Source organism: Durio zibethinus, chromosome 20, assembly GCF_047325235.1.
Source record: "Durio zibethinus cultivar Kanyao isolate XHJ-2024 chromosome 20, ASM4732523v1, whole genome shotgun sequence".
NCBI classification, from domain to species: domain Eukaryota; kingdom Viridiplantae; phylum Streptophyta; class Magnoliopsida; order Malvales; family Malvaceae; genus Durio; species Durio zibethinus.
This window is the reverse complement of record NC_143181.1, coordinates 7,690,375-7,703,894: the sequence shown is the minus strand read 5'-3', so window position 1 is coordinate 7,703,894 and position 13,520 is coordinate 7,690,375. Positions and strand designations below refer to the sequence as shown.

Below are 13,520 nucleotides of genomic sequence, written 5' to 3'. Positions count from 1 at the left end.
ATTGTTAGTAGATTTAACATATATTATGGCAATTATCCCTTTTTTTATTAATTCTTTGATATACTTATGTCTTAAATTAATATGTCTAGATTTTTCATTATAAATTTCACTATAAACTTTAGAACAAGGAAATGGCTGTCATTGGTTGTGGTTACTACTCTATATCTATTAATAAATTTCTTAACCATTCTGTTTCCTTACCTACTGCAGTTAAAGCTATAAATTCATAGTCCATAATTGAGTGTAAAATGCAAGTTTGTGTCTTAGTTGCCCAACTAATCGCACCACTTCCAAAAGTAAAAATTCAACCTGAAGTGGATTTGTTGTCACTTATACTAGTGATCCAATTTGTATTTGAATATTTTCGCAAAACAACCAGATACTCGGAATAAAATAAGTCAAAATTTTTAGTTCTTTTAAGATAACCAAGAACTCTTTCTTGGCTTTCCAATGACTTATATTAGACTTACTTGTACATCTTGATAACTTACAAATAACAAAAACTATATCTGGCCTAGTACAATGCATAGCATACATAATACTTCTACTAACACTAGCATATTTAAGTTGTGCAATTACATGATCTTTATTTTTTGTTAACTTTATACTTGCATCATATGGAGTATTGGCTTATTTTATATTAAGATACTTAAATTTATTAAGCAATTTTTCTATATCATGACTTTGATTAAGTACGAAACCCTTGTTATGTCTTTTAACTTTAATTCCCAAATGATATCAACTTTATTTAAATCTTTCATTTTGAAATTAAAAATTAGATACTTTTCGGTTTTATTTATGCCAATTATATTAGTACTAAAAATTAATATGTTATCCATATAGAGACATATTATAACACCATATTCTTTAGTAAATTTTGAGTAAATGCACTTATCCACTCCATTATGTTTAAAACCATTAACTAATATGGTTGAATCAAACTTCCCATGCCATTGTTTAAGAGCTTGTTTTAGCCCATAAAGTGACTTAATTAATTTACAAACTTTATTTTCATTACCTAGAAGAATAAAACCTTCTGGTTGTTTCATGTATACTTCTTCCTTTAAGTTACTATTTAAAAAAACCTTCTTAACATCCATTTGATGCACATGTAATTTATAAATGGAAGCCAAAGCAATAAGAACTTTAATGGATGTTATTCTAGCTACTGGAACATATGTATCAAAATAATCTATGCCTTTTTTTGTTTAAAACTTTTTGCAACTAATCTTACTTTAAAGGTTTGTACAGAATCATCTGTATTATATTTCTTTCTAAACACCCATTTATACCCTATAGATTTATAACCTGGAGGTAGATCTATCATGACCCATGTATTATTGGATATAATTGAGTCTATTTCATCATTAATAGCCTCTTTCCAAAAAGCAACACCTCTTAAAGTTAGAGTTTCATTAAATGTTTTAGGGTTTCTATCTATATTTAGTAGAATTGGTGTTTTATTAAGTACTTTGGTTCTATTTCCTTCTACTAGGAAGACAATAGAATCTAAAGAAACATAATCAAAATATAAAAATTCTCTTTTCTAGTTCTTTGGCTCCTTCTAAGTTCAACAAAACTATTACTTTCTTTTTTTTTTTTTAATTTTCAGTTGCAGGAATCATTTCAATTTGTTTCTCCATATTAATTTCAATACCACATATAAACTTACTTTAAAAAATTCTATATGAATAAATTTAACAATAATATTAGTTTTTAAATCAAGAAATCTATTTGCTTTTGAATTTTGTGCATAACCAACAAAAATACTTTTAATACCTCTAGGTCTTAATTTTGATTTATGAAGATTATGTATTTTTATAAAAGGCAATGCACCATCACACTTTAAAATAATCTAAATTTGGTTTTCTACCATGATTCCAAAGTTTATATGGTGTCTTCAAGAATTTTTTTGAAAGAATTATATTATGTATATAGCATGCTGTTAAAAGTGCATCTCCCTAAAGATCTAGAGATAATTTAGCATTTAACAACATACTATTTACCATATCAACTATAGTTTCATTTTTTCTTTTAGCGAAACCATTTTGTTGAGGTGCATAAGTGGCTATCTTTTGATGAATAATTCCATTATCTTTACAAAAAAGAGAAAATGAATCTAAAAAATATTCGTCACCCTATGAGTTCAAAAATTTTGATTTTGTTCTCCTTTTGATTTTTAACAAATGATTTATATTCTTTGAATTCATCAAAAGCTTCATCTTTTGTTCTCATTAGATACACAAAAGTATAACGAGAACTATCATCTATAAATATTATAAAATACCTTTTTCGTCCCCTGTTAATAGACCATTTAACTCATAAATATCAAAATGTATGAATTCTAACAATTTTGTGTTACTTTCAACTTTAGAAAAAGGTTTCTTAGTCCTTTTTGCTTTGACACAGATTTCACATTTAATGTCATAATTTTTCTGGTGTGCTAGATAACCATGCTTAGACATATGATTCATATATTGATAATTTAAATGTCCTAATCTAGCATGCTGTAAAGAAGAAGAATGCTTAACAATATAAGAAGAAACATTAATTATTTCATTAATACTTAGTTTAAACATACCACTATTAGAATATCATTTTCCAATGAATACAACATTTTTGGACACTATAACTTTATTAGACTCTAGTACAATCTTAAAACCTTTCTTACATAATAGATTTATAAATACAAGATTTTTTCTAATATCAAGAATATGAAAAATATTAAGTTAGTTTCTATCTTGAGGTGAATTTCAATTCAGTCGTTCCTTTTACAATCACTTTGATAAGAACATGATTTCCTATAAGGATTTTTTTGGTCCCTTGCATTCTTTATAAGTCTTGAACTACTTTTTGTTGTTGCAAACATGAATTATTGCTTTGAAATCTAGCCACTAATTAGATTACTTATTTGTAGTAACCATATATGAACTTTGATGATCATTCTAATTTGCATGTTGGTCACCATTATAACAAGTTCATTGATTTTTTGTTCAATTAGATTTGCCTTGTTTTAATAACTAGAACTAATCTTAATTCCAACATTTTAAAATCTGCAATCTTTACTAAAATGTCTTTTTTTTTCATAATGGAAACACGTTTTATTCTTATTAAATTTGGATTTCTTGAATCCATTCTTCTTGACTTTAAAATTGTTTTGAAATTTTTCAAAAGACTTGTGAGTTCTTCCAGAATTGTGTTTACTCGCCTAGTTCACATTGAAACCTTCAAGGATGAGTGTATTTCTTGCATGATTTTCTGTTTCAATCTGTATGTGAGTATAAAATTCTTTAATAGTGAAAATATTTGTTGAATGCAAAACTTTTTTTTCTATATCTATTCTAAGAAGGAAGAAGTTTTGAAAAAATAACTCCAACTTAAAGTGAATCAAAATGTTAATTTCTAACTCGCTTAATTTAGAAACCAAAATTTGCAGCTTATGCACTTGGTCTATGATTGGTTTGTCATCAGTTATGGAAAATGCAAAGTATTTTAAGGCCAAAAATTTATTAATACATTTTTTCCATACATGTATTTATGTTTAAAAGCAATCTAGATTTCTTTTGGTGTTTTCATATTTTTGTATAGGTTATATAGACGACCAGATAGTAAATTCAAAATATAATTAGGACAAACTAGTTCATTTTCTTCACTTTTTCTTCTTGTTCCTTAATAGCATCAAAGTCTTCAAGAGTTAGTTTTAGAATTGGTTCCAAATTTGGATCAAGTACATAAAACATTTTTAATGCAGTCAATAGGGAAACCATTTTGTCCTTCCGCCTAGTGTAGTTTAATCCATTGAAATGATCAAGTTTGATTACATCTTGATTTTGAAATGAACCTTTATGCTTGATTCCAAATCCATAGCTCTAGGGGCTGCAATAGATGTAGTATCCATAATTGCCTTTAAATTATTAAAAATTTTAAGAAAATAAAAATAATAAAAAAGAAGAAATATGGCTTGGGCATGAATAATAGTATATTAAAGGTAATTATGCCTATAGGATATAACAAAATCTTAAAAAAACTCTCCAAATCAAAAGTAGTGAAATTGGTTAGGTAGAAAGATCTATTTATAATAAATGAACAATTACAAAATAAGCCAATTCAAAATGTCATGATATTCTATATAGTCATTTTTTTATCTAGATATACTTATTCAGACCATGTTTTCGTTTGTTCAAACATGCTTATTTAGAATAAAAATAATATTTTATTAATATTTTGAAATAAAAAATAAAAAATTTAAATAAAAAATAAATATGTTTAATAAACAAGCCCAAGTGCTCCAAATGCCCCAAGTACCCATTTTTTACTTTTAAAATTGTCTGACCCACTAGAAAAACTCATAACAAACTCAAGTAACTTGGCTCACTCCAATACTTAGCTCAATTACTTAAATAACATAAGTAATATCTTTTAAACTACATATAAATAATCTTTCTATTTAATGAGAGATACACTATATTCTAAACTACCAACAGCACTTAGCTTCTGTAGGATTCTAAAAATGACTTTCATGATATAACACTTAACTTTCATTTGACTGGTGACCACTCTGATACTATTTGTGGATATCTACACCTAGCCTACAAGGTATTGTCCGCTTTAACTCGAAGGTCTCATAATTTTATCTCACAAAAATGCCTCAAAAGTTTGGTTTTAAGCCTCTACTTATATATTATAATAGATCCTCAAAATTTCCTGATGTGAGATTGTGGTGTCACAACTATAGATAAATTAGCATAAATGTACAGTCATGGAATCTACTAAAACTACAAAAAAGTTTTATTTCAAGATTTAGAAAGAGCCTTGATGTAGAGTTATAACCACTATGGACAAATTACAATAACTCTTTATAGGATGAGAATCCTAAAAATGCAGTAAAATCTGGTTTTGTAGATTCATGCATATGGTTATAGATAAATTAGCATAAATGTACAGTCATGGAATCTACTAAAACTACAAAAAAGTTTTATTTCAAGATTTAGAAAGAGCCTTGATGTAAAGTTATAACCACTATGGACAAATTAGCATAACTCTTTATAGGATGAGAATCCTAAAAATGTAGTAAAATCTGGTTTTGTAGATTCATGCATATGGTTATAGAAAGGAAAATAAAAAGGTTTCCTTGAAATTATGTGGATTAACCATTACTACTTGGGCATTGCATTTGAGTTATACAAGACTTAAGATTAAAATAATAGGCTTAGAATTCAATGTTGAGAAAGGTATAGTCTATTATATTTGTAGTTTCCAAAACTGTTTGTGATTAATGATAAATTGTTAGCACTTTCATGCCATTGGATTTCTTCTGGCCATATGTGAAACTGAATTAAAAGACAAATTATGTTTAACACTTAAAGAGTTTTATTGGTGGTTGGATGATCATACTGTTTAGGTTCTTGAAAGGGTTAATAGTTAAAATAGAATAGAAAAAAAAATAAGATTTAGGTATGAAATGATAAAATATTCCAATGAATGAAATTGAACAAAAAAATTAGCAAATTACAAGGCATTTCAATTAAGGTTGTTAATATTGTACAATATAATATTTCAATTTTCTTTAAAAAAATATATGTATATACCAGTATTAATTGTTTCAGCAAATTATTTTAGATTTTTTGATTTAATATAGATAAATATACATGGATTTATACAAAATACTATTACTAATAATATGCAAATGCAATGTGTGAGCATTTGGAAGAGACAACAAGACAATTTACTGTGCAACAATTTTAATACAATATGAATCGTTATTAAAGTCGATATGACTATCATATGATACTAAGCAATGATGTGGTATGACGTTGAAAATTAAACTTTGTTACTGGAAAAGAATTATCAGGGATTGGTTTCAAGAAAAGTTACAGTCTAAAATAGTAATCTTTCAAGCAAATAAAATTGAGTATTAGGTAACAGCTTGAAAGGCTTACTTGTAGGGTCAATTTTTTTTCTTTGTTAAGTTTATACTAATAAGAATCTTTCCATTATAATTGGGCAACAAACCAACATTCATTAAATCTAACAAGTAAGATTAGAAAAATAAAAAGGAATATAGTGTTAGAGATTTTCAAAATAAAATATGAAAAATAATCTCACACTAAAAACAAAATAAAGACAGATAGTTAAGTCTGTTTAAAATAAAGAGATAAGTCTGTTCAAAATAAAAAGTTTCAATTGTTAAAAAACAAAAAAATTTTGTCTATTCAAAATAGACTATCATGTCTATAGGAAAGGGCACTTATCTTTCGATTTTTTAAAAATATGTAAAAAATAATTCTTGGAACTCTCCATCTTTCTAAAACCTTTAGATTTATTTTATAAAAGTCTTGCTGCAAAAAACCTTTATAGAAGTTCAGTGATATTGTGATATGCTAGCAATTGCTTGGCAGACTGATTTCATTAATGCAAAATGCAGTCAGTTATTGGGCTTCATTGTATCATTAAAGTTTATTACTTTTAACCTTTTTGCACACTTACTAAGTAAATAATATGATAGGGGCAAATAAAACCTTAAAAAAAGTGGTATCATTACACGCCTTTGAGCTTTTCATTAAAATTATATATTTACTAGAAGCAATAATTCTAGATTTTTAATTTTTGCTCTAACAATCTTAAGGTTTCATTCGGTTCAACAATAGCTACTGAAGCAACGTTAAGGGAATTGACTTCTAGTTTTGTGAAATTGGATTATTTTAATGGTGGCAATTTTTGAAGATGATAGAAGAAAATGCATTTCCTATTTTTAACCTTAAAGTTTGTATATGTTCTGACTACACCCAAGCTAAAAGAAAATAGAATAGAAGAATTGTTACTGCAACAAAAGAGAGGCAAAAATGAGATAATGCAGAATACATGTGTAAAGGTCATATTCTAAACAGTCTGTCTAACAACCTGTTTGATACATATCAAAATAAGGCTACTACAAAGGAGTTATGTGACAAATTGAAAATCAGGTATATGACTGAGGATGCAACAAGTAAGAAATTTCTCGTTTGTCATTTCAATAATTATTATATCGTTGATGGACATTCTGTGTTTGAAAAATTGTATAAAATTGAAAGAATGTTTAATCAGTTTAAACAATATAATGAGTATAGATGGAACAATTATTATGTCCTCTATAATAGATGAATTTCTTCCATCATGAAAAGATTTTAAAAGAAGTCTAAAACATAAAAAAGAGGAAATCACTCTTGAAGTTTTGGCTAATCATCTTCGAATTGAAGAGGAATACTGAAAGCAAAAACAAAATTTCGATTTTGGTGATGCCAAAGTTCATGTTTTAGAGGAAAGACAGATTACAAAGCTTGACAAAAAAAGTTTAAGTTTAAGTATATTGCTAATGGGCTTAAATTCAAGAAAAATAAGAAAGGCTTATGTTACTATTGTGATAAGCTAAGACATTTTAAGAAAGAACATCGATTACTACAGAAGAAAAATAATTCCTCAAAAGGGGATACTTCTGAAAAATTTGTTGCTATAATTTTTTAGATCACATGCTTGAAAATGATGAATCTTGGTGGGTTAATTCTGAGGCAACAAAACATGTAAACAAGGACAAAAGCATATTCACAACATTCAAACTCAGTGAATATGACAATGCCTCTACATGAAAAATTTTTCTACAATAACAATCAAAGGCAAAGGAACTATTGACCTTGAATTCACTTCTAAAAAAATTTTAACTTTGAATGATGTTTATTATGTATCAAAAGTTAGGAAGAATGTAGTGTCAGGAAGTCTGTTGAACAAATTTGATTTTAAACTTATTTTGAGGCGGATAAATTTATTTTGTCTAAAGGAGAAAGTTTTGTTAGAAAATGGTATATGTATAAAAGAATGTTTAAACTCAATATTTTTAATAAAAATAAGAATGTTGTTTCTGCTTACAAGGTTGAATCTTCATATTTATGGCATTATAGATTAGTTCATTTAAATTATAAAAATTAGCATGATATGAGTAAGCTTTTGTTAATTTCTGAATTTAATCAAGACATTAATAAATATAATACATACATGTTGACTAAGATTACCATAAATCATTTTCCTAAGGTTAAAAGAAATATAAAGTTAATTAAGTTAATTCACAATGATGTTTTGGATAAGCATAACACTCTTACATTATCTGGAAAGAAATATTATGTCACTTTTATAGAAAATTGTATTAGATATTGTTATGTTTATCTGTTATATTCCAAAAAATGAAGTACTTGATAAGTTTAAAATATATAAATCTGAAGTTGAACTTAAGTGTGAATCTTTTATCAAGTGCTTGGGTCAAATAGGGGTGGAGAATATTATAATCCAAGTTACTTTAAATCAACTAAAATAATTCATCAGGTTATTGCTCTTTATACACCACAACAGAATGGTGTAGCTAAAAAGAAGAACATAGTCTTAATAGAAATGGTAAATGTAATATTATCATATTCTGGTCTTGGAAAAAGATTTTAGGGTGAAACTTTATTAACAGCTTGTCATATACTAAATAGAATTCTTAACAAAGAAAAAAAAATAACCCCATATAAGCAATGGAAGAAAAGAAAACCAAATCTTAATTATTTCAAGGTTTGGGGATATAGAGCTATAGTTAAAATTTTAGAATCTAAAAGGAAAAAGTTGGGTGAAAAGGAATATAATGCATATTTATAGGATATGCGTAAAATAGTAAAGCATATAGGTTCATGGTTATTGAACCAAATAATTCAATTACAACTGACACTGATATTGAATCAAGGGATGTAATTTTTTATGAAAATAAATTTCAATCTATTTCAAGATAACTATAAGCAATTCATCTTACAAGTGAAAAAAAAATTCAAAATCCATTGGAATAAACTGAAATTAGTGATGAATCTTATCAAGAAATAGGACAAACAAAAGGGTTAGAAGGTAAAAGATTCTAGACCAAATTTTTTTATGTTCCTTATGGAAGGGACTGGTGAAAGCATAAACAATAAAATTCCTTATTGTTTTAATGCAGAGTCTAATCCTGTTACATATGAAAAGACAAGAAATCTTAAGATTCTATTTTTTGGAGAGAAGCAATAAATGATGAAATAGACTCAATGGGAAATAATACTTGAATTTTGGTTGACCTTCCACTAGGTTCTAATCCAATAGGTAGTAAATGGATTTTCAAAATGAAAATGAAGGTGGATGGAATCATAGATAAATTTAAAGCAAGGTAAATAGCCAAGGGCTTTACACAAAAATAAGGGATCGACTACTGCGATACTTATGCTCCAGTAATTAGCATTACTACAATTAGGCTTTTAATTTCACTTGCCTCGATTTGTAATTTGATTATACATTAAATGGATGTAAAGATGGCATTTTTAAATGGTAAATTAGAAAATGAAATATATATATGTATGTATAAAACAATTGAAAGGATTTATCATTCCAGGACAATAGCATAAGGTTTGTAAGCTTGTAAAGTCCTTGTATGGACTTAAGCAAGCACCAAAACAATAGCACCAAAAGTTTGATGAAATCATTTTTGCTAATGATTTTAGAATTAATGAGTTAGATAAATGCATATATAACAAATTTAAAAATGGCAAAGGAGTCATAATTGGCTTATATGTGGATGATATGCTAAAATTTGGCATTGATATAGAATAAGTTAAGGAAAAAAAGAAATTTTTATCAAATAACTTTTCAATGAAAGATATAGGTGTAGCAGATGTTATTCTTAGAATTAGAATAATCCAAAATGATAGTGGCATAAACTTATCACAATCGCATTATATTTAAAAAGTACTTAAAAAGTTTGATCTTTTCGATTTTATTCCAATATCTACACCCATGGATTCTCAACTGAAATTAGTATCTAATACTGATAGAATAATTGATCAATTATAATATGCAAGAGTAATTAGTCGTCTGATGTATGCAATGACTTGTACAAGGCCAGACATAGCATTTGCTATTAGAAAGTTTAGTAAGTACACAAGTAATCCAAGTAACTTGCATTGGCGAGCAGTTAAAAGAGTACTTCAATATTTGAAGAAAACAATCAATTATGGATTGTGTTATAGTGGATACCCTTTAATTGTAGAAGGATATTCTGATACTAATTGGATTACTAATATAAAAGATCATGCTTCTACAAATGAGTGGATCTTTGTACTTGGTGGGGGTGTCATTTCTTAGGGTTCCAAGAAACAAACATGCATAATAGATTCCACTCCAAGAAAGAAACATGCATAACGGATTCCATCATGGCAGCCCAATTTATTACATTAGTCGTAACAACTAAAAAAGCTGAATGATTAAAAAATTTATTATATGAAGTACCTTTATAACCTAAACCAAAATTTTCAATTTTTATCTGATGTGATAATGAAATAACTCTAACAAGGGCATATAGCCAAATATATAATGGAAAGTCTAGACATATTGGATTAAGACATAACAATGTTTGATAATTAATTTTAGATGGAGTGATCATTATAAATTATGTAAGGTCAAGTGAAAACTTGGCAGATCCTTTAACCAAAAGTCTTGCTAGAGAATTGGTAAAAAAAACCTCAATAGGGATGGAGCACAAACTCATGAAGTAAAGTCACCCATGATAAAAATTCAACTCAACACTTAATATAACGCCAAGTATTGAGTTCAATAAGACAAAGTACATCATCTGTATATGACTACTAGCACTATAGTAATGTTTATTGCTGTCTTAGGTAAAGTGCTAGGGACCCATAATGGTAAAGGAATGATGAGTAATATATTATTAATAGACCCATAACATAAATATGTTAGAGTCCTATAGTTAGGAGAACACTCTTGATGAGAGCTACCTTTGTGAGTGTGAAGTGTGGCCACTTCTAGGAGCTTAAGAGCTTGGCTATAGCACTCATGACAAAAGAATGTAGACACATTGCCATAAATGTGTCATCAGATACTAAACATTAATTGGGTGTTGAAATCATTGTGTGAGACAAGTTCGGTTAACCAAATGAAATTGTTGGTTCAAAGCATAGTCTCTCATATGATTTTAATTAACTTTAACTTATTTTCACAAAGTGAAGATTCAAATCGGAAGATACTTTCATTTATACAATTGATTTCCAAAGTCATCATAAATCTGGATTATTTTGAAAATGGTGGAGGATTATTAGAGATTTTCAAAATAAAATATGGGAAATAATCCCACTTTAAAAAAAAAAAAAATAGTTAAGTTAGTTCAAAATAGAGATAAGTTTGTTCAAAATGAACAGTTTCAACTATTAAAAAATAGATAGTTTTTGTCTATTAAAAATAGACAGTCATGTTTGTAGGAAAGGACATTTATCTATTTATACAAGACTCCTATGATTTTCTGAAAATACATAGAAAACAATTCTTGGAACTTTCCTTCTTTCCAAACACTCTAGATCTTTTTTATAAAAGTTTTGCTGCAAAAAACCTTTATAGAAGTTTAGTGATCTTGTGATATGCCAATGATTACTTGCTGGACCGATTTTATCAATGCAAAACACAATTAGTCACTGGGCTTCATTGTACCCTAAAGATTTATTGCCTGCAATCCTTTTGCATACCTATTAAGTAAATAATGCAGTAGATGCAAATAAAATTTTAAGGAAAGTGGCACCGTTACACGCCTTGGAGCTTTTTCTCAAAATTCCAAATTTATCAAAAGGAGTAATTCCAAATTTTCAATATTTGCTCTAACATATAAAATTCCAAATCTATCAGGAATCTACCTACTTCAGCTATATATACTGGTCTTTCTTCATAAAGTTCTCACTATTGCAAAAGAAAGTTAAGAAACCATGGATACTAACTCTAGCTACATGCTTCTTTCTCTGGTTCTTCTGTGGTTACTGAAAGGTTTCAACCTATGCGAAGCGGATCCTACAGACGGTTTCACTCCTGTGCCATTAACACAAGCAAATTTTGAATTGCAGAGACCATACAATGTACCTCTTGACGAGCGCTACAGTTATGAAAATGGCATACACAAGTTGTGGGTTTATGCTGATGACAAACCACATGACCCTAACAGCCATACCCAGCCACGCACCGAAATTCGGATAAAAGTATAGTTTCATTTCCTTTCTCCTATATTTTTAAGCAATTGTGTGTTACAAATAAATGTTCCGAGGTAAGAGAAAGCACAAAAGATCATCAGTATGTTCATGTTTCAGGGTCTTGACTATTCATCAGGAGTTTGGCAGTTTGAAGGCTATGGTTTTGTGCCGAATGGAACATCCGGGGCTACAATATCCCAAATCCATGGAACAACTTCGGGCGCGACAACTCTGATACTAAGGATCTATGATGGAGATATGAGGTACTACAGTGGAGATCTGGTGGACAGCGGTCTTTATGACAAATGGTTTAGATTAAATGTAATCCATGATGTTGATGGAGGAAAAGTGACAGTATACATTGATGGTGTTCAAAAGTATTCAACTAAGGATAAAGGGCCAGGTGACCTGTATTTCAAGTGTGGAGTTTATGCAGCACCTGCAAAGATAAGCTACTACATGGAATCAAGATGGAGAGACATCAAAATATATAAGAAGTCAAAGTGAAAGTACTTGAAATAATGTGGTTGTGAAATGAAAATAAAGCTTTTGTATCTTTTCGCTTTATTGTTGTTGAAACTATAAAATAAATGCCTTATATTGTGAACTGCTGTTTGCACTTTCTATCATTTACAATCTTGAAGCAGTGGTTCACCGAATTTTTCGAAATCATGGTTTTCTTCTCCTTTGGATAGTTGATCCATGCCCAACTTTTTCAGGGAGAATATTATGTGATGATGAAAGAATAAGTCTTGCTTATTCCAGTTTTAGGCTAGTGTTATTGCTCTTTCTCTTTGTCCTTTTCCTTCTTCTTCTTTGATGCTTTAAGCGCTCGTATAATTATCACAGAAATTTGGGAAAGAAATGTTAAGATATTTTGAGAAGAGTTAGAATTGATGCATTCTTTAAATACAATTGGAATCTTATCGAGCCAAACTGCCTAAAACGCCTCAAACGCTACCATTTTCATATCACGGAATCTGGCGACATTTTTTAATGAAATGCCGCTAAAAGAGCACCGTGAAAAATCTATTTTTGTGTAATGACCTAGTATATAATTTTTGTAAATAGGGCTTATAATAACTCTTAATTTAGGACAAGAAGAAAACAGCTATTGTTGAAGTAGCAAGGCACCAGTTGCTCATGTTGCACTGTGTGTGACAACAAAAGACCATTAATCCCTGAGAAAATCCAAGAATCCTTAGCCACTGTTTCATTTGATATGTTTCAACTACTACATATACAATATGTAGCAATTTATTTGAACTCATTACAGCACTAGACTCTTTCACTGGACAACAACTAGAAAACAAGGCCTATAACTAATTTTATAGTTTCTAACCAGAATCTATGTATGATATAGCATCAACTGATAATGATTTCAGAAACAAATACAAAAATTCTAATTTCTTTGATAAACAATCAAATGGAACCGTTCTTTACATATATATTTTGAGTGGGTAGCAAGGT

At 28.6% G+C, this 13,520-nt stretch overlaps 1 protein-coding gene across 1 annotated transcript; it reads left to right on the top strand.

Annotated features, from left to right (window-relative positions):
• The first annotated feature begins 11,792 nt into the window (after nucleotides 1-11,792).
• On the top strand, nucleotides 11,793-12,680 carry LOC111315161 (citrate-binding protein-like). The gene is made up of 2 exons (XM_022916745.2): nucleotides 11,793-12,059; nucleotides 12,168-12,680. The coding sequence occupies exons 1-2, from the start codon at nucleotides 11,793-11,795 to the stop codon at nucleotides 12,555-12,557; spliced, it is 657 nt and encodes a 218-aa protein (XP_022772480.2). The 3' UTR covers nucleotides 12,558-12,680.
• The last annotated feature ends 840 nt before the right edge of the window (nucleotides 12,681-13,520 follow it).